At 43.9% G+C, this 26,784-nt stretch overlaps 1 protein-coding gene across 1 annotated transcript in view; it reads right to left on the bottom strand.

Moving 5' to 3' along the window:
- The window catches only part of LOC148039148 (las1-like family protein), a 38,897-nt gene extending 20,655 nt beyond the window's left edge, over positions 1-18,242 (bottom strand). Inside the window, exons 1-2 of the mRNA XM_087675037.1 lie at positions 17,967-18,242; positions 17,679-17,770 (exon numbers count right to left, since the gene is read on the bottom strand). Coding sequence (XP_087531163.1) covers positions 17,679-17,770; positions 17,967-18,095 — 221 coding nt within the window. The 5' untranslated portion in view covers positions 18,096-18,242. The remainder of the gene's footprint in view (positions 1-17,678; positions 17,771-17,966) is intronic.
- Between the last annotated feature and the right edge of the window lie 8,542 nt (positions 18,243-26,784).

Raw genomic sequence — 26,784 nt, 5'->3', positions numbered from 1 at the left:
ATAGCTTGAGGTATCCACCTACAACTTTGATCTTATAAAATGCTAAGTGGTGTAAAAGGTGTTCACACCTAAATATGCACTTTTATACACTAATTTCACACGGATAAATTTATCTAGATGTGATGAAAGTACAAGTGATAGGACTTGAATATATAGGTTGAGGTATCCACCTACACCTTTGACCCTTATTAAATGCTAAGTGGTGTAAAAGGTGTTCACACCTAAACACACACGTTCACACACAGGATAAATTAATCTAACAAATCCCTCCTTCAGGTCATGGGTGGCTAAACTCGTGACACGAAACATAGGAAAGAGAAAAGAGGGAATGTCTTACCTCAAAGAGGCAATGTTAAATCCCATATAATGATTCGGGAAAGGAGATACATAAGTGAGAGAGATGTCAGAAGTAGTCTTGCAATGGAAGCATAGACAAGTGCTGAAATAAACTGTTAAACACAAGACAGAAGAGAAAGAAAACAAAAGAACACTGCAAAAGAAGAGAACTCAAAGATGTGCTCAGAAAATGGAATCCATATACCAAATACGAGAACGACACATACAACAATGAGTCTCTAGCTCCAAGGCACTGGCACTAGCTCCCTCTCTCCACAGAACCTATAGGTGATTATATGACTGAATGAGGAGGGAGCCACGTATATAAAGAAGAAAATAATGCCAAAATAGGGACTAGTCAGCCAGCATAAAATGCCCCAAATAAGCATCACAATAACCATAATAAAATGCCTAAATAACCTAGCCATGCCCAGTATAGGTTAAGAGTAGAACCATGGATACCCAAGCAGTGGGTGATCAAGCCACCACCAAGGTGCCTCAAAGAGAACCTGATGCCGATGTCAATCGTACCAACTAGAGAAGAGTCATGACAAATCTTAGTGTCCATCAACAATGTCTTGCAGTACATACAAGGCCATCCTGTCAAAAATGCCTCTGAACATATGTGACCATGGATTCCCCGCCTTTGGCCAAGGCTGCTGAAGTGTCCCGTCATGTAAGCTTAGACTAGGAGCCAATCCCACTCTCTATCGAATAACAGCCCATCATGAAACTGTATGTCAATCCCAACTCCAAGATTTGAACTTGCCACACTTTAATCAATGCATCAAGGACGTCCCTATTTGGAACTTATGCACATGTATGCCTGTATAGATAAGGCTTGACTGCCCCATCTCACCACTCTCTCCCATTCCCTCTCTGGCACTAGAGAGTTATGAGGGATAACCGCATCACTTGGACTAGAAAGCAGTACAGTAAGGGGCAACCCTTCCATGCCTTGGACTTCTCCTTAGCTGGAGGATCAAAGTCGGAGTCCGAGGAAGAGGATGACTCATCGGAGGAGTCTGCATCCCAATTCTTCTTCTGCTCCTTCCGTGAGGCTATTAACTCCTGGTAGTCCTTCCACAAGTGTCACTTCTTACCACAGTGTTATTAGGCCTTTGACTTCTTCCTAGCACCCCTCTCTAAAGCTGTAAAGACCTCACTGGAACCCCTATAACGAGATGGAAGCCGCCCCTATAAACGCAAAGATGCCTCGTGCTAGAACGGCATCAAGGACATGTGTAAAGTTCATAGGTACAAAGGATGTTCGAGCCCGCAAAGCATTGGCCACTCCATCAAACTCTGGAGGGAGCTTGCAAAGTACCGTTCCCACTAGATGCGCCTCTAGAAGGGCAGACTACATGGGTCGAAGCTGGCCTTGAACCTATGTAGCATGAAGCAGAAAGGGCTGAATGGTGTGTTGTGCTAAGAATTGCTCTTAGCCACTTAAACAGCCCCAAAATATGCTTATTTTAGGCTTATTTTAGCCAAAGCCCTAAAATGAGGAGCGGATCGAGAGAGTTAAGTGGGAGAGGATATAGAACCCTAATTTTCTATAAATTGGCAGCCAGCCCTCCACTCTTCCCTCAATCTCGTTTTTGCAGGTTTCAGGTGTTACCAGCTTGCTGCCCACACCCCGTTCGCGAAGGACATCTCAGTCCTGGTTGTTCATCATTGTTTCCTACAGTCTAATGCCTGTTTCCAACCCTCCACACGCTGATTGCTGCTGTTTCTACCTGGCGACTGACTGCTGATCATCTGCACTGCTGTCGTACAGCCTGCCACATTAGCGAACTGCTGCGTTTGCAAGCCCCAGCTATCGCCCTGACAGTTTTCTCTCTCCTGCTGCAATCGCTGCAGTTTTTCTCTCTCCTGCAGGCTGTCCTGCCTGCGTTTTTAATCTTTCTCTCTCCTGCAGGCTGTCCTGCCTGCGTTTTTAGTCTTTCTCTCACCTGCTGCCTGCGTTTTTAGTATTTCTCTCTCCTGCAGGCTGTCCTACCTGCGTTTTTAGTCTTTCTCTCACCTGCTACCTGCGTTTTTAGTTTCTCTCTCCTCACTGCTATCTGCATCAGATCTAGCTTCTCACTACTGCGTTTGCTGGTGTTCGACATCTCGAGGCTGCCTTGCTGCGATTCGGGATCTGTCCGCAGTACGACACTCTTCAACTCATTACCCCTGCCCTGATCCTTGAGATACAGGAATTCGAGGTTCAGTATTCATTCACTGCATAGTGTGTTTGCTGCATGAGCATCGTATTATTAGTAGTCATATCATTTCATTTATTAACTGTGTTCATTGTCTCTGAGTTACCCTAACCCTAACCCTAACTGTGTTCTTTTATCAATCTGTGCTTTGTCGTACGGTTCATGTCTATGCTTTTGTGTTAGGGTATTTTCTTTACATGGTATCAGAGCCTGGTACTCTCTGAGAAACCTAGGCCTTTGATCTGAGAGCTCTTCGCAAGAAGCAAGAACAACAATAGGTTCAAATGACTTCAAACACACCAACACCGATTTTATCTCCATAATGGCCTATGCCGAGAACCGAGCGAGAGTGGGCCGATCAGCTTGCTCCACAAAGTTCCAACATGGTGGAAGACACATCTGAGTATATGGAAGAAAAGATAGGCAAGCAGACCTTTGAAGAATAAAACTGATCATAGTCTATCGACGAAAGAAGATTGAGGAGCTCGACCGAAGGATTGATCTTCAAGAAAAGCTCTTGAATGAAGGTATGCATGATTTTCACTCTTCAGATGTTGCACATAAGTCTGATGATCTTGCAGGGCCATCGAGACCTCCATGAAGGATGGGCCCCCCTCTTGGAGAGCAAGATCCGGAGTATTTTCCATTTTTTCAAACTTTTCTCTCCTCTCCGATGCAAGGTACTTTTGATTCGTCCTTTGTGCCTTCTTCTTTTACCTCTTCTGTTTTGCAATATACTGGTAGAGATCATGTGGAAGAAAGAGTCCAGTCTATTGACTACAGAAAAGTTGCTCTTGAGGACCAATTCTTGTATGTTAACACACGTTGCGGGGATTATAAGAAAAAGTCAAGTACCTCTTCTTCTGCCCTTCCTTCTTTTCCGTCTACTTCTCATAATCAGAATGAATTTGGTGTTCCTTTCACTTCATTACATGGTGCATCATCATCTTCACACTTTCATTTTCAGTCTTTAAATGATAAAAATGAACAAAAAGAATCTGCACCTCATATACCTCACTTTCAAAACCCACCCATCCCACCACATTCTTCCGCTGCTTCACCACTTCCATTTACACCATTTACATTTCCATTTCAAACACCTAATGTCGCACCGCACATCACACCGGGGAGTTATGGAAACATAGGCACATCCTTTGGGACCTCATCCTTCCCTCAACCAGGTGGTGTTCCACCTACCTCATACACACTTTCAGAATCATTGCAGCCTGGGTATCCCACTCAATCTCTCTGGAGTGTGGATCAGTTGCCACCACAGTTTGCCTCCATGGCATTGCCTAGTGGACCTTCTAGTCGTCCTGCTATGTCCCCACCTCACTTTGGACAAGGTTACCATGTCCCAGTGTCTCCACCTACACCGCACCTTATGGAAACATTCATGTTCCAATACCTCCGTATCAATCGGCACTCATTGGACACTCATAACCTCCTTCTGCCTACCCACCTCTTCCCCCTCCCTCTTTCTCTTATCAGACACACCCACCTCCATCATCTTTCCGACCATCATCTTACACCACCTACCCAACACCTCATGGTTCTAGCTCATCTTTTGCCAAGAATGTATTTAATCACAAGACTCGTTTTAACGAGTCAAACTTTACTACTTGGTCGAATTTGATGAGACATGTCCTTGACTCACAGAACCTATGGGATCTTGTGGAGGGGTTGGAACCCCAACCCGATCCCGCATTTGTTCCATACGAGGTCTTCTGCTCATGGAAGGCTAAGAATGCCTCTGCTATTGTCGAGCTGATGCAAGGCTTATTGCTTGAGTTTCATTCTCAGCTTTAACATTTTGACTTAGCGTCAAAGCGATAGGCACACTTGACTGACCACTATGCGGCTCGCGATAGGACCCATAGTATTAATCTTGACCATGAGCTTCAGCTTTTCAAAATCACTGACCGGGATGACTTAAAAGTCAAGTTGGCTGAGTATCAGCATCTCCTCGCCGAATTCTCCACTACGGGGACTCCCAAGTCCTCTGACAATCAAGTCACATTGTTCATAAATAAACTTCCCAAGAAATACTTCAATTTTGTGGAAGGAATAGTTTCAAAGCCTACCATTCTATGAATTTGAGTGTCAGTTGTTGCGTTATGCACGGTTGTTCGATCACTTTCATATGAATTCCTCTTCAGAGGGGGCTCTTCTTGCTCATTCTCAAGGCGATTCTCAAGCTAAATCAATCTGGAGATTCTCAAGGAAACTCCCAATCACAACTTAAACCAGGGTGGCAAAATGTACCTAAAAAGAATAGGTATTGTCAACATTGTCAAAAGGCTGGCCATTTTGACGACAAGTGTCGATCAAAGGCACGAGGCACAGCACCAAAACCTAAGTCTCAGACCCCCGCCCCTCAGTCAGGCAACCCCCAGTAGGGGAGGCAAGGTAATGGCAAGGGGCAGTTTAAAGGTCAGACTCACACTACCACCGCACAGCCATCTCAGTCGACAACGTTCTCAACTCTAGAGGGCTTGTCTGACTGGTCTGCAGATGCCCACATCGTCTCTGTAGAGACATCCGATGCGAGTCTCGTTCCCATCTCTAAGTTGCCTCTTGACGAGGTTACTGCAAAGGCCCACTCGTCATAGCCGAGCACTTCAACTCCAATTTGGATTGTGGACAGTGGAGCTACACATCACATAACTCCTACAGAGGACATTTTCCGTACCCGAGCCCTTGCAGTTGGGCAGGTCCGTGTAGGAAACAACTCCTCGGTCAAGATTCAGGCTCAAGGTTGCGTCAGTTTTGCCACTGACAAGGGTCCGGATCTGGCTTCGCTTGACAATGTATATCATGTCCCTCAGCTTGGGGTGAACTTGTTATCTGTTCAGTAGCTTTGCTGGTTAGGGCGAGCAGTTTTCTTTACAGTGACCACAGTCGAGGTCCTTGACTCTCTAACTGGTTTAGTGATTACTCGTGGTGAGGCACGGCCTGATGGCCTATACCACATGACACATTTTCTGACCGAGCCAACTGCCGAAGGCTCCGTGTTCCATAGCTTCCAGGCCTTAGCCACATCTCGGGAGCCTACGCACAATGAGCTCATAATATGTAGTAGAAAGCCAGAGATTGCAACATGTCCCATTGCGGCCACTATCTAGTGATGAATGGTTGATTGGTAGCTTGGAGTTGTCATGAACATGTAAGTCCAAGATAAAATCTGACATGAATAGTACTATGAAACCCACCACAGGCTCCAAAGATGTGCATCTTAGTTGGTTTATTCCATTCTCATTGTTTGCACATTTGTTTGGTTCATGTGATGTTCTGAAGAAAACAAAGATTACTTATCACTGCAAGTGTCTATCCGAGGAATGGATGAGTCAGCTATTGGGTGAGTCTTGACAAGTCAAAAGAACACATTTTGATGAGACAATTGAATGCAGGGTCAACCAATCTGATCTCACATTCAAGTAAATCTTTTTTACTACTTTGAATGCCTTGATTTAATTGATATAGGTCTTGCTTAGATGAATTATTATGTTATTCGCATTTACTTACCATTATTTTTGTTTTTTATTATAGGTATTTCATCGTTAGACAAACTTTGTGCATTTGCTTTCAATATAGAAGATAGCTACTTTTGCGAGGGGAGTGGATCAGCTTGGATCAAGATACCCAAGATGAGACACATACAACTCTCATAAATGTGGTTATTTCCACGCTTCAAGCTAGCTCGAGATGTCTGTAAAGCCTGTCAGCTCGGGAAGTAGCACCGTACCCCATTTTCTCAATAGTCTATACATAGAGCTGAGGAGCCTCTTAGATTGATTCACATTGAACTTTGTGGGCCGACATCCACTGCCGCTTTGAACAGCACGATGTACTTCTTTTTGATAGTGGATGATCATTCTCGATACATGTGGGTGTACTTCCTCAAGCATAAGTCAGATGCTTTCACATATTTTTTTGCTTGGGTGCTGCTGGTTCATAACCAGACTGGTCATTGTGTTAGGTGCATGAGGAGTGATAGAGGTGGTGAGTCTATCTCCCACGAGTTTTCCGAGTTTCTACATAAGCATGGCATTTCTCACTAGTTCACCTCTACCAATTCCCCCTCTCAGAATGGAGTCAGAGAGCGTAGGAACCGCACAGTCATGGAAATGGCACGCTCTATGCTGTTCACAGTAGAGTTTCCTGAGCGCCTTTGGGTCGAGGCTGTTAACACTTCGGTGTACATCCTCAACCAGTGCCCGACTGCGGCTCTTCCTCAGAAGACCCTGTATGAGGCATTTCTTGGCTCTCGGCCTATTATTTCCCATTTCAGAGTCTTCGGGTGTCGTGCGTACACACACACGTCTGATGACATAGGTAAGCTTACTCCCCAAGCTGATCTCCTTATTTTTGTGGAATATGTTAGCAGTCATGTTTGTCATGCCTTGTCATCTCCTACCTGTGAGCCTCAGTCTGAGTCTGACGAGGACATTAGGAGCCCTGACATGTCTGTCATGTGTTATGATGGGGAAGGCTAGTCACTCTCAACTAGCTGTCTTAGGATGTGCATTTCTTTTTGGCCTCTTTTAGTGGGCAGCCACTGGCTGCCCGGCCACTTTTTTTGTCATTGATGTGGGACGCCCATTTTAGGGCATTTTTAGGGTTTGCGTCCATTTTAGGGTTAGGGTTAGGGTTTGTCCTTTTGCCTATTTATAGGCAGCCCCCCTCCCCACTTGATCACTTGTCTTCTTGCAGATTCTGACACCCCTTCTCCCCCGTGGTGGTGCTGCCATCATCATCAGCCTGATCTGGTGCCCTACTGACAATGAGGGCTGCGTGCAGGGACTGATCAGTCCATTTCAGTGTATTCAACATTCATTTCAGCAAATTTCTCTTCCTTATTTTTTGCTTTCTCTCTCTCTCTCCCTCCGTGTTCATATTCCCTCTTCCGCAGCGCACTCTCATAGAATGTTCCTCTGAATGTAAAGCCTATCGTTTTTTCGATCCTCGAACAAACAAGGTGATCGTTAGGCGGGATGATGTTTTTGACGAGAGGGATATTGTGCAGTTTTTTGCACCGGATTCCAATCCATTTCCTTCTTCCACATCATCCGAGATCGTGCCTACTGAGCCTGGTCTACTTCCCGCTCCTGACATTCCTGCAATTTCTTCAGCTCCCAAGCCCCCTTTGCAAGACCCATTACCTCGCTCGTACCAGCAGACCATGCAGGATTCGGGGATCCTACCACCAAATTCCTCTCCGGAGAGACCTAGAAGATCTACCCGGCTTGCTCCTCATGCATCATTTGCAACACTGTTTACAGCTGATTACATAGTGCATTCTGAGCCGGATACATGGCACGAAGCTCTTCAACATCCTCAACGGCGAGAGGCCATGGAAAAGGAGCTAGAGAGTATTGACCAAAATGAGACTTGGACATTGGTGGATCGTCCGAGCCACAAGAAAGTCATCGGGACAAAGTGGATTTTTAGGACAAAGCTAAAAGCTGATGGGACTTTAGACAAGTACAAGGCTTGCCTTGTAGTGCAAGGGTTTCGACACAAGCACAGCATTGATTATAAAGAGACCTTTGCCCCTACTGCACGGTTGACTTCCTTTCGGTTGCGGAGTGCCTTCCTGAACGGATACTTGGAGGAGGAAGTCTATGTGGAGCAGCCACCAGGCTTTCCTTCAGGGAACCCTCAGGATAAGGTATTCCGCTTGGAGAAAGCTCTTTATGGGCTGAAGCGAGCGTCGTGGTCTTGGTTCCATAGAATGGATGAGTTCTTACAGACTCATGGATTCCATTCTACCCCTTATGACCCGAACTTATATGTTCGATCCACACCAAAGGGGGTTAGCTATATCCTGCTATACATTGATGACTTACTCATCGCAGGTTCAGATTCTGCTGCCATAGCAAAAATTAAGACTAAGCTTAAAGCTACATTTGAAATGCCAGACCTTGGTTTCTTGTCCTATTTTTTGAGGATGGAGGTAGTTCATTCTGGAGGATGTATTTTTGTGTCACAGCAGAAGTACGCCCTTCAGCTTGTGGAACAATACACTTCGGATCAAACACGGCCAGTGGGCCACGTCTCTTGATCCTACTATCCACTTGTCTAAGGATACCCTAGGACAGCCCTTCGATGCACACACCTATCGTTCTGTTGTAGGAAAACTTCTTTGGTTAATTCACACTAGACCAGATTTAGCTTACTCAGTTAGCATACTCAGTCAGTATTTCACAGCACCTAGGATGTCACATTGGATTGCATGTCTTCGTGTGTTGCGTTATTTGAGATGTACTTTTTCTTATGGCTTGACATATGGTTCTGGTTTATGTTTGCAAGGGTACATTGATTCTGATTGGACAGGAGATCCTGACACCCGGTGTTCCCATGGCAGCTACCTCTTTACCTTGGGCATGGCTCCCATTTCTTGGTCCACCCCCGTAAGCAAGAGATGGTGGCGGCTTCCACGGCTGAGGCTGAGTATCAAGCTCTCTTTGATGGCACCACTGAGGCCATCTATCTGAGAAGCTTACTGGCAGCGCTTCATTTTCCATGACTCTCCCACAGTTGTCTATTGCGACAACCAGAGTGCCATTGCCCTTGCGGCCAATCCGATCATCACACCACGGACACAGCATGTGGGAGTCCACTTCCACTTTTCTAGAGAGCAGGTTGAGCTAGGCACTATTTGCCTAGAGTTTGTGCCTTCATCAGTTAATTTTGCAGATATCTTGACCAAAGCGGTCAACCGGCCGATTCTTTAGTACCTGCTACCCAGGATCAACTTGGGTACACCCTTCCCTACTTCTTCAGCTTGACGGGAAGAGGGTGCTTCCCTCTTGCTTTCCCTTCCAATTTGAGAGGGGGCGGCTTCTACTCTTGATCGTGACAGTGATGATGCTTACAGTTTTTAGAAATTACATTTACTTATTCTTTTATATTGTACTATGGGCATTTATAATTTCATCCGTACCGTCAAGATGACCTGATTGTAAAAGGACACTTGGACAAGTGAACAATTCCCCTGCGAGAGCACTGTCCCAGTGGCACCGTTGCATAGCATATTGCATGAGCATGACATCTTGCATCTCCCTTTGCATTACCCCATGCATTGGCATTGGAGTAGTCGCCTCTAGGCTCCATCATATTCGTAGCAAAACACATGGCAGTTCTCCTAACGGCAGTTTTCCTACCCTTGCTTGCTTGCTTGTTTTGCTTGTCTTGCTAAGCCCACCATCCTCTTTTTTGCCTTTCCACATATTCACCACATGCTTGGCACATACACACACTTGTTCTCATCCTTAGGCACTTATCCTAGTCAGTGCGAGGGATTGGTCTGCTAGTTTTGTGCTTGACTTGGGTTTAAAACTCTCTTTATCTTTTCCTATCTGTCACTTAATCGGCCGCTGCCCCTATATTACTTATGTATTTTCAAAACATTTCCCAAAAAAAAAAAAAAAAATCCATTGATTCTATCCGCCTTTGTAGGACTTGGTAGGCCCTTGGGCAGCCGTCGAGCACCCTTGGTCCGATGCCCTGGCCTCTCTAGGGTGATCACTTGGGCTCCCTTGGTAAGATAGCAATCGCCTCTATAGTCTTGGTAGGCCTCTCGGCAGCCAACGTGCACCCTTTGTCCAATGCCCTGGTTGCTTTGGGGTGGGACGCCTTGGGGTAAATCAAAATTTAGGCTGGCCTACTTTTCTCGCCCTATTTTGGGCCTGAGAGGGGGTGTTGTGCTAAGAATTGCTCTTAGCCACTTAAACAGCCCCAAAATATGCTTATTTTAGGCTTATTTTAGCCAAAACCCTAAAACGAGGAGCGGATCGAGAGAGTTGAGTGGGAGAGGATCTAGAACCCTAATTTTCTATAAATTGGCAGCCAGCCCTCCACTCTTCCCTTAATCTCGTTTTTGCAGGTTTCAGGTGTTATCAGCTTGCTGCCCCACTCCATTCGCGAAGGACATCTCAGCCCTAGCTGTCCATCACTGTTCCCTACACTCTAGCACCTGTTTCCAGCCCTCCACACGCTGATTGCTGCTGTTTTTGCCTGGCGACTGACTGCTGATCATCTGCACTGCTGTCGTACAACCTACCACATCAGCAAACTACTGCGTTTGCAGGCCCCAGCTATCGCCCTGACAATTTTCTCTCTCCTACTGCAGTCGCTGCAGTTCTTCTCTCTCTTGAAGGCTGTTCTACCTGCGTTTTTAATCTTTCTCTCTCCTGCAGGCTGTCCTGCCTGCGTTTTTAGTCTCTCTCACCTGCTGCCTGCATTTTTAGTCATTCTCTCTATTGCAGACTGTCTTGCCTGCGTTTTTAGTCTTTCTCTCGCCTACTGCCTGCGTTTTTAGCCTTTCTCTCGCCTACTGCCTGCGTTTTTAGTTTTTCTCTCTCGTCACTGCTGTCTGCGTCAGATCCAGCTTCTCACTACTACGTTTGCTGGTGTTCGACATCCGGAGGCTGCCTTGCTGCAATTCGGGATCCGTTTGGAATACGACACACTCTCCAACTCATTACCCCTGCCCTAATCCTTGAGATACAGGAGTTCGAGGTTCAGTATTCATTCACTACATAGTGTGTTTGCTGCATGAGCATCGTATTATTAGTAGTCATATCATTTCATTTATTAACTGTGTTCATTGTCTCTGAGTTACCCTAAACCTAACCCTAATTGTGTTCTTTTATCAGTCTATGCTTTGTCGTACGGTTTCTGTTTATACTTCTGTGTTAGGGTATTTTCTTTACATGGTGTCCTTCCACTCAAACTTCATCTATTGAAGTTCTTCATAAAGGGTCACAACACACATGGGAAAGGTGCCTCGTGCATCTGAAGCTTCGACCATATTTCTAGTGACGTCCTGCAAGAGATAATCATTGGTAGAACTTCTTTAGAAATACACCAAAGTAGTATAAAATACGCACGTGCATCATCTGAATCCCATGTAAGTGTAGCTTCCTCATGGTTGTCCTCATCAACATCTTTGAGAAGAAAAAAAGAACATGGAGGCCGAGGGATAGCTCCGCATATAAAGTACCAAATCTGCATCTGCACAAACTGCGCTTTCATCACAACACTCCATGTAAGATTGTCAAGCCCATGTAACTTATCATCTATAGAAGTGCATGGAGGAGCCATTGGGAGAGAAGAAGAAGAGAAGATACATGATAGAGGATATATAGAGAGGAAATTCAGCCAAACCAATAGCAAAGACTTCACAAAATGAGAGTTCACATGCAATGTAACCAAAAATCTTATCAGAAACAAAGGCCAACTACTGCAGTGAGGAAAAGCCAATCAAAAACTGCCAAAAACAGCAAAAACGGCTTGTACAAACAATCGCCCAGCCATGGTTAGGGGTAGAAATTGAAAAACACTGGCTAGTTGAGCATTTAAAGCAGCAAAACGGAACTGATGATTGCATGTTGGAATCCAAGCGCAGGCTGAAAACGCGGGTCGCTGGTTTGAAAAACGCAAGCCTAATCAGTAGGGGGAAGAAAGACTTGTAATCAACAGAAAATTTGCAGTAGGAACCTAGATCCTGCAATCTAATACCATGTCAAAAGTGTTGCAACAATGGAAGCATAGACAAGTGCTGAAATAAACTGTTGAACACAAGATAGAAGAGAAAGAAAACAAAAGAACACTGCAAAAGAAGAGAACTTAGAGATGTGTGCTCGAGAAACAGAATCCATATACCAAACACGAGAATGACATGTACAACAGTGAGTCTTTGGCTCCAAGGCACTTGCGTTGGCTTCCTCTCTCCACGAAACCTGTAGGTGATGATGTGACTGAATAAGGAGAGAGCCAGATATATAAAGAAGAAAACAATGCCAAAATAGGGGTAGGTCGGCCAACATAAAATGCCTCTTTCATAAGGCTATTAAGAAGTATAGCCTTTTTATCATCATCATCCAGACGGCTTTTGAACGGTCAATTGTCGATAAAGAAGACTTAAATGATCAAGATGTTGCTTAAGAGTCTCCGAAGGATTGTAGGAGATACTAAACAATTGCATCTTTACAAATAATTTGGATATATTAATATCTCCCCAGTGTGGTTTGAAGACCATTCCATACCTCTTTTGCCATTTTGTAAGATCAAGGTGATGAAGAAGGTTATCAAAGAGGCCGAGCCCAACGATGGCGAGTACACTTTCATTCTTCTCGAGCCATTCTTGATGAAGTTGTACATTGCCCCGAACATGCTTCGGCTCGTAAGTGACAACTTTCCACGAGCCTTCCCACATGAGTATGAGCTGGATCTTTGTCTTCCAAATGGAAAAGCCAATGCACAAGAAATTTTCAATCGTGATGCCATATCTCAATATCCCGATGGTAGAAGCCATTAAGAGAGCTCGAATTGAAAAAAGAACAAAATTTTGATGAAGAAATTTGAAGAAAGCGGGATCAATTTTGAAAAGCCTCAATTTCTATCGGGTAAATGACAAGAAATTTTGATAAAAATCAAAAATCCCCAATTTCATGCAAAAACTGCCCCTTAGTTCGAAGAAGAAATTTTTGAGAATTCAAGCTTAGATTGAAAAAAGCCCTAAATATTGTCCATGAATTTTGAAGGACCTTTTTATCACAGCTGAAAATCCCCACATTGCGTGTGAACTACCCCTTAAGTAAAAGTTCTAAATTTTAATTGACAAGGTTTTAAGTAAAACCTTATTTCTTGTCAGCAGTCAACAGACAGGCAAGCGAGTCATTAAACATTTGTTGACAAGGCAGGCAGGACGTGGGCAGCTCAACAGGTCGTGCATGTGGACAATCATCCCTCATGCGATAAATTAATCTAACATGAGCCTTATTCCGGCATTAGGTTGGGAGAGGAAGAGAGAAAGCTGGTGTTGCAATTTTCCAGCCATTAGTGATCAGCCCAGCCATTGGAGACTAACAAAGAGCTGCCACCAATTGATCAAAAGGCCATTGGAGGCAGACAACAACAATTTTGGGGCCATAGGGCCAAACGACTGGACTGCACTATCTCCCTCTAGGAGGGGAGACTCTCTCTCAACCTCCTCGGGAATAGCACTAGCACTACCAAAAGGGGTCGAGATTGGTTTAGGAATGGGAATTCGATTTAACTTTGGTGTGGGTAAAATACCCTTACATGTGGATGGTGAAATTTTTAATGTGGGTCAAATACCTTTGGCCTCAAGGCAACCACGAAACGCATTTGGCTAACATTGAAATGCGAAACGACTAAAACATTTCAATGAAACGCAAAATGCCTTGAGTGAAATGGTTGATTGAAACAACTTTTTTTTAATGAAAATTTTTACAATTTCTTGCTCTTTTGAGAGTTTTGACACACTCTTCATATACGATAGACATCATTTGTTGACATGAAAGGATTTGTATGGTATAGATATGTAAGTTGCAAGTCATTTTTTATAAAGAAAACTCTCTCATATATATTATTCAACTGTTTCACTTGGCGTTTCGCTTGGAACTTATCCAAAGGTGAAACGTTTCACGGGTGAAACGTTTCGCGGTTACCTTGTTTGGCCTCTAAGCAACATCATCTACGTGGCTGGGTTTCTAGCAAAATGTACAAAACCTATTCTTTTTATGCAAGAAATCCCAAGAGAGTCTATGTGAGGTTTGGACTTTATCACTCCCTTTTTCCGCCAAAAGGAGATTGAGCATCAATATTGGAACATGGTCCATGTCTAGGATTGATTGGGAGGGTGGAACTAGTTCTAAGTGACTCAGTGATCCCTATCTATCCGGAGTCCCTCAAAGGAGGTGACTAATTAGCACAAGAAAAGGATTCATGCATTTGCTCAAGTGGGGAGGATGGTACAGTGTGCAGGAGGAGAATTCCCCACACAACAAGGCCCCAAGAAAGAGTGACACTTATGGACATGGGGGAGGGTGCATAGTGCACGGGTGGCATTCCCAATAACAAAGCACCACAGTTCAAAGTGGAACACCTCTAAGTGACTAGTGATGGCCTAAAAAACCTCAATGTATATCAAAGGCAACATGAGCTAAGACAAGATAACCTCTGATAGGTCTAAAGTAGGGTTCTGGATAGAAGAGAGAAATATCAAAGTGGGAAGTGATAGTGGGAGAAAAGGGCAAGAAATGTAAAGATGAATGTGAAGCCCAAACTTGGCCTCAAATTTTAAAAACAATATAGAATTACCTTGTGGAATATCTTTGACCATAGAATTCTCTTCTAACCATATTGGTACCAATCTAGGTCTAGCACCAAGCTTGTTTGTGTAGAACTTGAACTTTCATATATTTCTTGAGTGGATAGCCTTTCCTCAATTGAGAGGTGATCGATCTCATTAGCTGAGTACTCCAATTGAGATGTACCTTATGAAGAAATATGAGATGAAGATTTGGGCCTCAACGAATGATCCCTAGAAGGAAGGTTAGTAGATGGAGCATTCTCCTCCAAATCAAGATCATAATGCCTCAACAAAGCCGTCATTGAAGGAGTAACCTAAGAGAACATCAAAGAAACCCGAGATGGAGTGATCTAGGTCAACGTGAATCAACACATGTGATGTAAAGCGTAATCAAGAACAAACCAAGAGATCCATGATAGCCTTTGGTAATTCTTTAGAAGAGCACCATCTCTAATACTATGTGGAGATATGCTAGGGTTTCCAAAAGAAAACCCAAAGTGTACAACCACAATGGAAACACAGAGCACTCAAATACAAATACAGAATGCAAAAACACAAACAGAGAAGAAAGAGAACTCTAAGGTGAATGAATGTTGTAAATAAAGGACAAGGTGTACAAGATGCTCAAGGGTAGAGCTGTCCAATAGCTGGTGGCTCTAGTGGGAGCAGGTTGAGGGAGTAGTCGAAGTGTGACGTCCATCCGAGAAAGATCCTGAGTGTTGTAACCACCGATCAAAGCAAAGATGATGTTGGAAATGGAAGGGCAGCAAGCTGCAAACCAAAACACAGTAATCTCTAGGGCTCGAATCGGTAAATGCAGCAGTGTAGCCACCTGAAAGTGATGACAGCACATCGCCAGCAGCAAGCAAGAGTTGAGTGATAGCTAGAGGAGGGTGAGGTGATGCAAGGCAGCCTGCAGGAACAATAAACCCAGGCAGCAAAGCAGCAATCAAGGCAATAGATTGATGACCTCAGTAATGTGCAGCAAACGCACACTACTATGAGACACCAAGTGGCTAGTGGCGGTCAAAATCAAGTCGCCTAATGCTGACGATATTGTGGAAGAAGTTGCAAAGGCTGAACAGTCACTACAAGGAGAGCTAATGGTTGAGATGTGCAAAACAGGGATAAACCAAGTGGCCAAGCAGCCTCCTATTAGTAGATTTGGATCCTCCCAAAGTTTGGCTCTTTCCTTATGGGACACAAAAACTTTGGTAAAATTTGTGTTTTGGGGCTGTTTTAATGAGATAATGAAGATTTAATGTGCTAATGAAGATTTAACGTGTAATGCATCCTTTATAGCTTAACAACAACTCCTAGTTCAACTTCATATTAGGGAACACTTCGTCATTCTAGCCAAAAGAGGGGAATCCATGGTCATAAATGCAATGTGGCATCGGTGACGTGCTTGTCATGTGCGCTGCTTCAGTGACATTGTTGACAAACATAGATAGTTGCTATGACTACTTTCTGTTTTCAAGAGTTGGTATGATCAACATCAACATCGCATTCTCTCCGAGGCACCTTGGTGGGAGCTTGATCACCCACTGCTTGGGTATCCATGGTTCATTACAATGGTCATTGTTGTATATACTATGATGAGTCATTACCACTACAGCAAATTTACACGCTTCCATCATTGCACCCAAATCTGACACTATGTGGTTGGATCATGGGTCTACACTCGGGTTACAAGGGAGGTTGTTGTCTTGAGTTGGCAACCTGCATGTTCAAGCTTCTCCAACTGCAAAGAGGGGCAGCACAAAGAAGAAGGATAGTGCTACTTTTGCATCAAGAAGAGGCATCTCCAAATTCCAAAAGGATTGCAACAAGCTAGCAACTTTGCAAAAGGACGAGAATAAGGGCATTTGCTTCAGTTCATTTGCCCATTCTCACAAACTCAAGAAAGTCCCGAATCAAAGATATAGAGTGGCCAATCAACTTCAATCATAGTCCTAGCTAGAGAAAGCATACTTATCAGTTGTAAACATACAGCATCATAAATTGGATCTAGAGAATTCATTCACTTATATGAGGGGTCTAAGAAAATGCAAGGGAGGAAACCTTGACCCTAGGCTAGGGAGTGCAAGCAAGCAAACCTTCATGCCTTGTTTAGTCCAATTTTGGCACCCTGCTCTCCATACTTCATACGAGGGTTGGAAGGTTGAGTTTCTCAAAATAATGTATGTAAACTAGGACTAATCTGTCCTTTGATACCAATTGTAACCCATTGCCTACATGACAGTGCTCTTAGTCTCGCTAGAGAGTTCGGGTAAACGCATGGGGGAAACACACACACCAACACACAACAAGACAATGAGTAAAAGAAAAAGAGGGTTGAGCCTAGAGAAATTGCTTAATGCTGAGATTGAATGGCTCTCACATCTGAAGAGATTCAATTGAACATGAATCTAATTGTATATACATCTTTAGGGACTAATAAGATTAGCCCAATCAACATAGATATGAATCAGGTTGGCAAGTATAAAACATCAGGTCATGCAATTAAAAAGTCCTAGAAACTCAAAGAAATGCATTGTAGATTACATTGCCATCACATTTGCTGTTCAGCTTGGATATCTCCGCACACCAACATCAATGAGAGTATATACTCCTTTCCCAAATCAAGGATTATTTACAACAAGTGATTACATGCAAATACACATGCGGATCGCACCTACAATGGATGCTCAAATGAAATGGATGATCCCCTGACAGGCACGGCCTAACCTACTCCAAAATTTGAACTCTTGCTCGTTACTAGACTGAAATACGTTGAAATTCACTAATTTATGGATCCTTGACACTTGTCCTTATTGGAAGTTATGTTCAAATCGTGCGATGCAACAACTTGTGCATTACCGTATTTTTCACTGGACCTTTGTCACGATCCCCTCGTAAATAACAGCCGTTTCAACCAAAAAAGCCAAAACAAAAGAACCAAAAAAGAAAGAGAACAAAGCTGATGCTTGAAGCGTGTGCTTGAGTCTGCGTAAAACTGGTGAACTCACGAGAAGCAAGGGTCCATCATCTGGATGCTGACGAGATCCCCGGTGACTTCCACGGCCACTGGCAAAGAGTTCCGTGCTCTCCATGCCGAAATCTGAGTTCAAAAATCAGTAGGGGGAGGGTAAGATCGCCTTTACCACTGCTTTTGACTGTTTTGGATAGACTGTGTCATGGCGTTTATTCGCATTGTACATTGATGAGCTGATGGACAGTGAGTTCAACCGAAAAAACAGAGCAGAGAGAGAGAGAGAGAGAGTGTGTGTGTGTGTGTGTGTGAGTTTTGGTTTCACCTTGGTCAGGGCAGCAGAGACAGTTGACGGCACCGACGAGAAAACAGCCTCTCGGACTTCATTCCAGGCCTGCCAGCTCTCCCATGGAACCAGCTTAAGGCCACTCTGCGCTTTCAGGATTGTATCCATTGTAGTTACGAACCTTCTTTTTTGTTAGTATTGGCCCTGTGTTTTTGGTAGCCTTTTGGCTCTATGCACTAGAAGGAACGTAAGGAACGTGTGCGTATGTTACGCGAGAAGGCAGGTCCAATTCGCAGGCACGGACTAGCCTAGTCGTTTAAAGTGCTACCCATATGAGGCCCTGCGAGGGTATCCAGTAACCCATCATAAATGGCGTCGCTTTTTTTTTTAAATTCATTAATTCAAAGCTTCTTCATGAAAATATCTAGCATCGGTCCAAATGAGGTGCTAACCTAGTTAAAGTTTCTCGATTAAGCATCCCATGGATAGGTGTTATGATATCTTATGTAATTTCTCTTTTTTCGTTGATGCAATCAAAATTCTATTACGTAAATGAAGCAAAACATTCCCAGATGCTTTGGTAGGTACCTCATAGCCTTGTTTGCCCTTCTTTGCAATTGCCAAACCCTAAGACAAGGTTCAAAGGTGCTTTCGATATCAACACTACAAATTCTAGAGGCTTCTTACACTACAACATTCCTAATGTACCATATTTTTCTAATGAATATTGCCCCTTGTGATAGCCCACAAAAACCAGATTTCTTCTGTCATAGGTCCTTTGTCCCTCACCCACTGGCGCAACTTACTTGCAGTTGATAGTGTTGGAGAATCCTAGAGTGAACATGAACTTCTCAAACTTCTTCCACATCTTCTTGGCATGACCACACTCCCGAAATAGATGCATGACATCCTCTTTCCTTTTTGAGCAAAACACACACACATAAGATTCAACCCTTTGAAGTTGCCTACCTTCTTCTTCAATGGTAATTTCTAAAAGGCCACTCTCCACAGTAGCTAAGCATTCAACATGTTGGAAGGAGTAGCTATCTAGACCTTTCAGGCTCGCTTCATCCAAGCTTCCAACGACTTGTTCAAGAACCTAGTGGCACACCTTCTTTTGACTTCCCAAAGGACTTATCATTCTTGACATGGAATCTCTTTATACCTTTAACTTTAAACATACTAACATTGCTTAGAGACTCCCAACACATAAGGGGATGCCCATCTTTGAACAAAGCTACAGTTGGCCAGGTGTACTTTTCCCTTCCATACATCCATGTTGATTGATTTTGGGAAGTGCTAAAAATAATAGCTCGTAAAATTTTGGGGCAAGCCACATAAGCCTTATCTAAAGACCATGCTTTGTAAGTGGATAAGAGAGGGACAAAAGATTGAGGGTGGCCAACAAAACCATGTGTACATGAAATGTAAAAGTGAATACCCTCGAACTCAGACGAAAACCCCGACCAATAGGACCAAGAGAGAGTCAAGACACTAAAGACTCAGAAGCATAGACAGACTGACACCATTGGAGACACATCGCTACCGAACTTAACCAGCCTGATCAATAGCCTAGTGGAGCAATCAAGAAATTGTCGACATGTCAAGATCTAGCTCCAACCGCAAGAATGACTCGATTTGGGAGATTTCCCAATCAATATCCAATAGATGGTTAATAAATATGACTTACAAACTAGGATGGAGCACAATGTTAGGCCAACTAAGGATATCATAGCAGACCTCAAGGAGGAGAGGAGATTAGCATGGCAAGCACTACATCACATAGCAGCATACAACCATGAGCAGTGGGTTGGGAAGCTGCAACAAGACATAGAGATGCGGGAAGTCCAAAACATTTTAGCTCTAGCCAATAGGAATCGGATAAGACCTAACACAGAAAGGGAGAGAATGCTAGAGGCAGACTTGATGCTAAGCGAGCTTCTCACGAAGTGGCTCATAGACAATACGACCTCAGAGCAGAGCACGGCGGCCCTAGCAACCTTGTTGCTCGTAGGGTTAGGAATCAACCAAGGCTCCAAGAGCCAATCAAAGATCCCCGCAGTGGTAAAGCAATTAGAAAAATACTAGTCGTACATCTTCCTAGAGCAATTCAAGCAAGTTTGCAAAGCCAATATCCTCACAGATCTTGCCCAATGCTCACAAGCCTTCAGCCTTTGCCTAGACAACAAGGGTAGGACATGGTACACAAGCTTAGAAATGGCGTAATGGAATATCTTAAGGATCTCTTCATCAAGAGGTTCTTTGAGGCTGGGTATTCTGACAACCTCATAGTATGACTGATGAATGTCAAGCAAAAGGACAATGAGGACATTAGAGATTACGTTACCCAAGTGTGGAGTCTCTTTAAGAGAATCCTATCTAACAAATGACCCAATGAAAGAGCGGTCTCCACAATGTTCATAGACAGAATTTATAGCGAGGAACTCTACAAGGCCTTAGCAAGCAACTCAAGTTTGTAGAGAGACGTACTAGCTAAGGTCTTTGAAGAGGCCATATAAGTGGACAACCAGCTCAACGAGAGAAGTTCTAGGAGCTCAAACAAAGATAATGCTAATTCTAAATCCTTAGAGAAAGCCACGGCATCTAGTGAATGGTCCAATGGTGTCAGAGAAACCACCTTCCAGTAGAATGTTAGGACCCTCAGTCCCGACCTTGCACTAATTGCAGCAAGTTCGACCATGATGCTATTCATTGTAGTCTACCAAAAGGAGACTTCCATATGCTACCTAGCCATACTTAGGGAATAGACCACCAAACTTTTTCTGAAAGGGGAGCCCCGTTGGCTCTTCCAGCACCACCTAACAACATGAAATCAACCATAGCTAGAATGGAGATTAATCCCATAGGCATACCTAGGCCACCTAAACCTTCCATAACCCATCCATTGAGAGTGATGCTCCAATCCACTACGTGGAGGATCCGAATGATGAGGAAGCATATGTGAGCCCTTACATCTAATACGATGAAGAGGGCATTCCTATTCTCATCAACTATCGACTAGTGCTAGTGATGGCGTTAGGCAGAGGTAGGGGTAGGTGCCTAGGAGGCCAGCCCCAAGAGCCGATTGCATGTTGAACTTGTGGTCACCCATGGCATATTTCTTCATGCTTCCCCAAGAGGGAGCAAGCCAATCAAGGGAAGGCTGACCTTAGATGCCCAAAGTGTGGGATCACCCACCTATTTTTCCAATTGCCCTAGATAGAAACCACCCTCTCAACGATCGTGCCATTAGTACCATTGGGGTTGTTCAGAGTTGAAACACTTGATGGAGAGGCTATGCGTATATCCCGTTGCATGTTATGACTTGAGCACAGGTGAAGCGAACCGACATATCACTTCCAGGGCCTAGTAACCTAGATGCAGCCTCAATAGGAAAAAGGAGCTGTAGGCGAAGGAGGAAGAGAACAAAAAGTGAAGGTCATGCTTAAGACTGAGAGTGCCACGACACTAATTGTAGGGAAAAAAGTCACTGACACAAAAGCCGAAACATTCTCTCTGAAGACTGTGGAAAAGGGGAGTGTCAAGGTGAGGAGTACCCCAACCCAAAGTGCCAGCTTGAAGCCATAGATAAGGTCAAGAAGTGGGTGAGAGAGGCCCAAGAGCACTTGAAGCCCATCTTAGAAGATGAAATTGATGAGCTCTCTAGTGTGAGCACACCAATTCCACCTACACATTTGAAGTCAAGGGATGCATCTGCACCTCGAATAGTACCGCATAGACAAAGCTCAAGTCCCACAGGCCAGCAAACTAGCTAGGGCCATTGGCCAAAGCAAGCAGTTGACAACCTTCTTACAATACTAACGACAACCTGTGTGACTTTGTGCTTAGGAGACCTACTTAGGCAGCTCCCAACATTGTGATAAGAGTTGAGGTAGTGGGTGGAAGGACCAATCAAGCAAGGGGTAGCTGACTTACATGACCACAACGCAGTGACTCAGATACCTAGCTTAATGGTGCACTCAATGCCTAATCTTAATGCTTTTTGGAAAGGCACAGAGATATATGTAGTCTTGTCAGTCTTAGCATTAGGAGACGCTACAAGGAAAGGGATTGTGGACACAGGAGTTAGAGTCAGTGTACTTAGCCACACAGTGCTCTGGGCTTGGGGTAACATGCCTATTGAGAACGCTAGGTTTAATGTCCCATTGGCCAATGGGACGAAAGTTAGACCATTCGGAGTGTTGAAGAATTGGCCATTAAAGATCGCAGGAATCCAGTTCTTAGTGGACTTCATCGTCATGAAGGGAGTCGACTACTGCGACATCTTGCTAGGCCGACCTTGGATGCGAAGGAATGCACGAGTTATAGAAGATTGGCAATGGTCTGATCTTCCTGAGCAATAGAACAGAAGTAGTGAGAGTAGAGATGGACACTTGGAAGAAAACGTTAGTTGACCTAAATGCCATCTCCATTATGTTGAAGGGTGACTCTCAAGTTAGGAAATCTTACGAGCCACTAATGAAATATATCCCTAGCTCTGAGGATGAGCGAGATTGGATGCCCCTACTAGCCACCATCAATCTTTCATTCTCAAACAACGAGGAGGAATACGAACAAGCTATTAAGATAGCCAATGAGCCCACAAATAAGCCCTTTGTACCATTATGTGCATTATGGCCAGAAGCTCTTGTAGCCGGTCCACCCTTGTCATGTTCCATGTCTTGAACAACAAGTTAGAGCTCCATAGGATCTTAGAGTACTTGACAGACAAAAGGTAGCTGGCAACCTAGCCGCTAACCTTAAACTCCTCAAAGATCTCATGGACGAACCCAAGTGGAAGTGGACCAAGATACATGATCTGAACCTGATGTACAATTGGGCCTTAGTCATCACACATGAGAAAGAAGAGGAGCATAGAAACCTAGAAGTGGATGACGAGTACGAAGACTATTATTTCCTCACTGAAGAAAGCGAAGAAGAGATTGACACAATAGAGTATGGCACTGTGATAGATATATTATTGAGCAAATATGAGTAGATTCCAAACTATGGAAGGGGAATACCTATAAAATCGAGAGAGGAATCATGAAAATGGAGTGCGATCGCATGTGGTTGAAACACTTAGGGGAAATTGATTACGAGAAGGAGCAGGGCTCGCCCAACCAAGTGCCGCACCACTATTTAGAACGGAATCACATTCAGAGCTACGACCATCATGAGAGACTCTCTCTTCTAGCAAAGAAGGAAAGTTCAATTTTGAGTCAGAGGTAAGTTCAGATAGCAATCTTGAAATTTCCTGACCACCAAAGACCAAACACACCAAGGGGGACCTACTAGTCCACCTAAGACACATACGGTTGAGGGAGGAGAGAAAGAGACAAACTAGGGAGTTGAAAGTTGAGGAGTAGAAAAAAACTGCAAGATCTACCAAAACAATTCACGAAATTCAAAAAGGGTGATAGAGTATTGATCTTACTAGGTGCCAAGAGGCAAGGACAATGAACGAATCCATAGAAGGGCTTACCAAAGTCAGGGAGGTTGACTTGGCTAGGGAAGGGGAGAAGCCTCGACTTGTCTTCATAGCTGACGACTTGACTGAGTAGGAAGAAGCAAATCTCATTGCACTCCTACGAGAGTACATAGACATATTTTCTTGGTCCCTCGACAAAATGAAAGGGGTAGATCCAAGTGTAGTGACTTATAATATTCCCATGATACTAGACACAACGTCAGTCAAGCAACAGTGACCATATTCGATGAATCCTAAGCATGCTCATGTAGTTAAGGAGGAGATAGACAAGCTGTTAAGAGCTGGATTCATCTATGAAATTGAGCATATGGACTGGGTTTCACCCATCGTAATCATCCTAAAGAAGAAGGGAAAAATCAAAATAATGTGTGTCAATTATAAGAAAGGTCAACGTTGCTACAAAGAGAGACAACTATTCACTCCTATACATTGAGCATATGATCAACTGGCAAAAAAGCTACAATTTCCTAAACGGCTTCTTAGGTTAGAATTAGGTGCAAGTGCATCCTGAGACCGCATTCGCTACTGAGTGGGGCATCTTTGCCTACATAGTCATGGCCTTTGGGCTGACAAATGCACCAACCACTTTCCAATGGCTCATGTGTGCTATCTTCAAGGACATGCTTAGGTGAGATCTAGAAGTGTTCATTGATGATCTATGTGTTCACTTAAGTTGGAGGAAATACACAGACAAACTTCGTGTAGTCTTTAAATGATGCAGATTGTATTGTCTCTCATTGAACCCCCTTAAGTGCCAATTCTAGGTGAAACATGAATGCATCCTGGGGCATGTGGTATCCAAGAACGGCATTGCCATCGACTTTCCAAAGTCAAGGTTATTGTCGACCTTCCACTAGCAACCAACTACAAGGGAGTTCAGTGCTTCCCGGGACATTCATGATACTATCAGCGATTCGTGTTGAACTATGCGCTAATTGTGAGACCACTCTACAAATTGGTGATAGTATTCAAATGGAGCGAGGAATGCCAACATGGATACGAAGAGTTGAAGAAGGCTCTAACAACCGTGTAAATCCTAAGAGCCCCAGACTAGACCATAACCTTCCACGTACATATTGATGCCTCAAAGTTTGCCATGGGAGTTGTTTTGTGCTAGCCTAGTGAACACAACCTAGACTATCTAGCGAGCTTTGCTAGCAAACAACTCATGGATACCAAGATGAACTATTCCACAAATGAGAGAGAAAGTTTTGGCCATGGTGTTTGTTGTGAAGAAATTTCAGCATTATCTTTTAGCTCCGCCTTTCACTTTCTTCATAGACCATCAAGCTCTGTTGTATCTTGTGAACAAAACTTGTGCTATTGGATGCATAGCCAGGTGGTAACTACTTCTACTAGAATTCGACTTCTTTGTGGTTGTACGCAAGGAGAAGCAACACAACATGGTTGATCACATGTCCCACATACCCACGGGAGAAGCCGTTGGACATGGTATTGTAGACGACTTACTAGACACACATCCTTTTAACCTGCCTAACGAGAAGGATTTATTTAGAGCCAACTTGATGCCATACTGGGCAACATAGTCCAAGTGTTAGAGCACGGACTACCCAAAAGACCTATCGAGAAGGCCCGAATTAGGTGACTTGTCCTCAAGATACAACCCTATTAGTTGTTAATAATCTTTATAGATTAGGGCAAGATGGCTTACTACAACGATGTGTGTGTGAACATGAGATGCATGATGTACTTGTGGAGGCACACGATGGCAGAATCGTTGAAGGACACTTCAGTGGTTGGAGACACGATGGCGCACAAGGTGCTACAGTCTCAATTGTGGTGGCCCACACTTTTTCATAATGCAACACAATTTGTGAAGCATTGTGATGAGTGACAACAGACCAAGGTCCTTGTTTGCAAGGATATGGAGCTAACCCCAATTATTGCAAGGTAACCATTCAAAAAATGAGGGATTGGCTTCATTGGGCCGATTAGTCCTACAACACAATACTCGCATGCCAAGTATATCATAGTTTCCATAAACTACCTCACAAAGTGGACAGAAGCACGAGCCACTAGGAAAAATGATGCTAGGACCATGGCCAAGTTCCTTTGGGAGTCTCATGATTCGGCTGTCCTATTGAACTAGTTAGTGACCAAGGCATGCACTTTATCATTGAAGTGATTGTCCACCTCCTGTCTACCTTCTTGATCATCCATATGAAATCTTCACCCTATTATCCTCAAGAAAACGGCCAAGCTTAATCCACAAATAAGACCTTAGTGAGAGTCCTAACCAAGGCAATCTTTGCTTCGTGTAGTGACTGGGACAACAAGATGATGCCAACCTTATGGGCCTATCGAACAGCCTATAAAATGGATGTTGGGGGCAGACTCCCTTTAAGTTGACCTACAGCATTGAATCCATTCTACCAGTGGAATTCTTTGTCCCTAGCCTGAGAATAGCCATCCAAAAGAGATGGGATGGAAAGGAGGCATGGAGGCAATGCCTAGTTGAGTTAGAATGCCTATCGGAGACTTGACTTCTGGCTACCCATGCACTAATTTGCGAAAAGGCATGATGTAAGAGCTGGTTTGACAAGCATATCAAGTAGCAAGACTTCAACTAGGGTGACCTAGTATTGTTATACTCAGTGAAAGGCTATAAATAAAAGATGAAGTTTAGTGGATTAGGGCATTTTGGAGTCCGCACCATTAGTCAAATCGACAATGTAGAGCTCGAGACCCTAGATGGAGAGGGCATAGGCTTCTTCAATGGTAGCCGCATAAAAAAGTATTATCCTCCCACGCATCCACTGCACGAGCCTCTGATGCTAAAGTCCCTTGTGAACGTACGAGATGCTACAACTACAAAGATTGAGGATGAAGATGAGGAAGCAGTAGTGCCCACTTACCTACACATAACAACCACCGCCCAACAAACGCATACTTTCAATGCGTTGATCAGTGAGGGGGCCGACTTTAATATCTTAACTCATGATCATTGGACTCTCATTGATCGACCACAATTACAATCCACAAACACTAAACTCGGCCCATTTGGGGATCAATCATATGTGCTTTTGGGAAAGTGCAAAGTTGCAATCTCTATCGAGTCTGAGAGCATACAGATGGTCTTTTATGTGTTGCCAAATGCAAAAGATGTTGGTAAGGAATCGTATTAGGATGCGCATTTAAGAAGCAAACACATTGCAATGTTGATTACGAGTTGTAGCACATTCACCTTGCCATTGACAACATATGCATAGTGATAGCTTTTAGCAAGGGATGTATGGCTTCATCAAAGCCCGCAAAGCCACCAATAGATGAACCTACGACCAAGTCTAAGGAGGGGGGTTGTGACTCGTCACAACCCACCAAGCCTCAAAGCCCACAAACCGCTGA

This window comes from Lygodium microphyllum, chromosome 3, assembly GCF_053477565.2.
Source record: "Lygodium microphyllum isolate KBCC chromosome 3, Lygodium_microphyllum_v1.1.10, whole genome shotgun sequence".
Lineage (NCBI taxonomy): Eukaryota > Viridiplantae > Streptophyta > Polypodiopsida > Schizaeales > Lygodiaceae > Lygodium > Lygodium microphyllum.
Note: the sequence above shows the minus strand (reverse complement) of the source record. Positions and strands in the feature narration are given on the sequence as shown.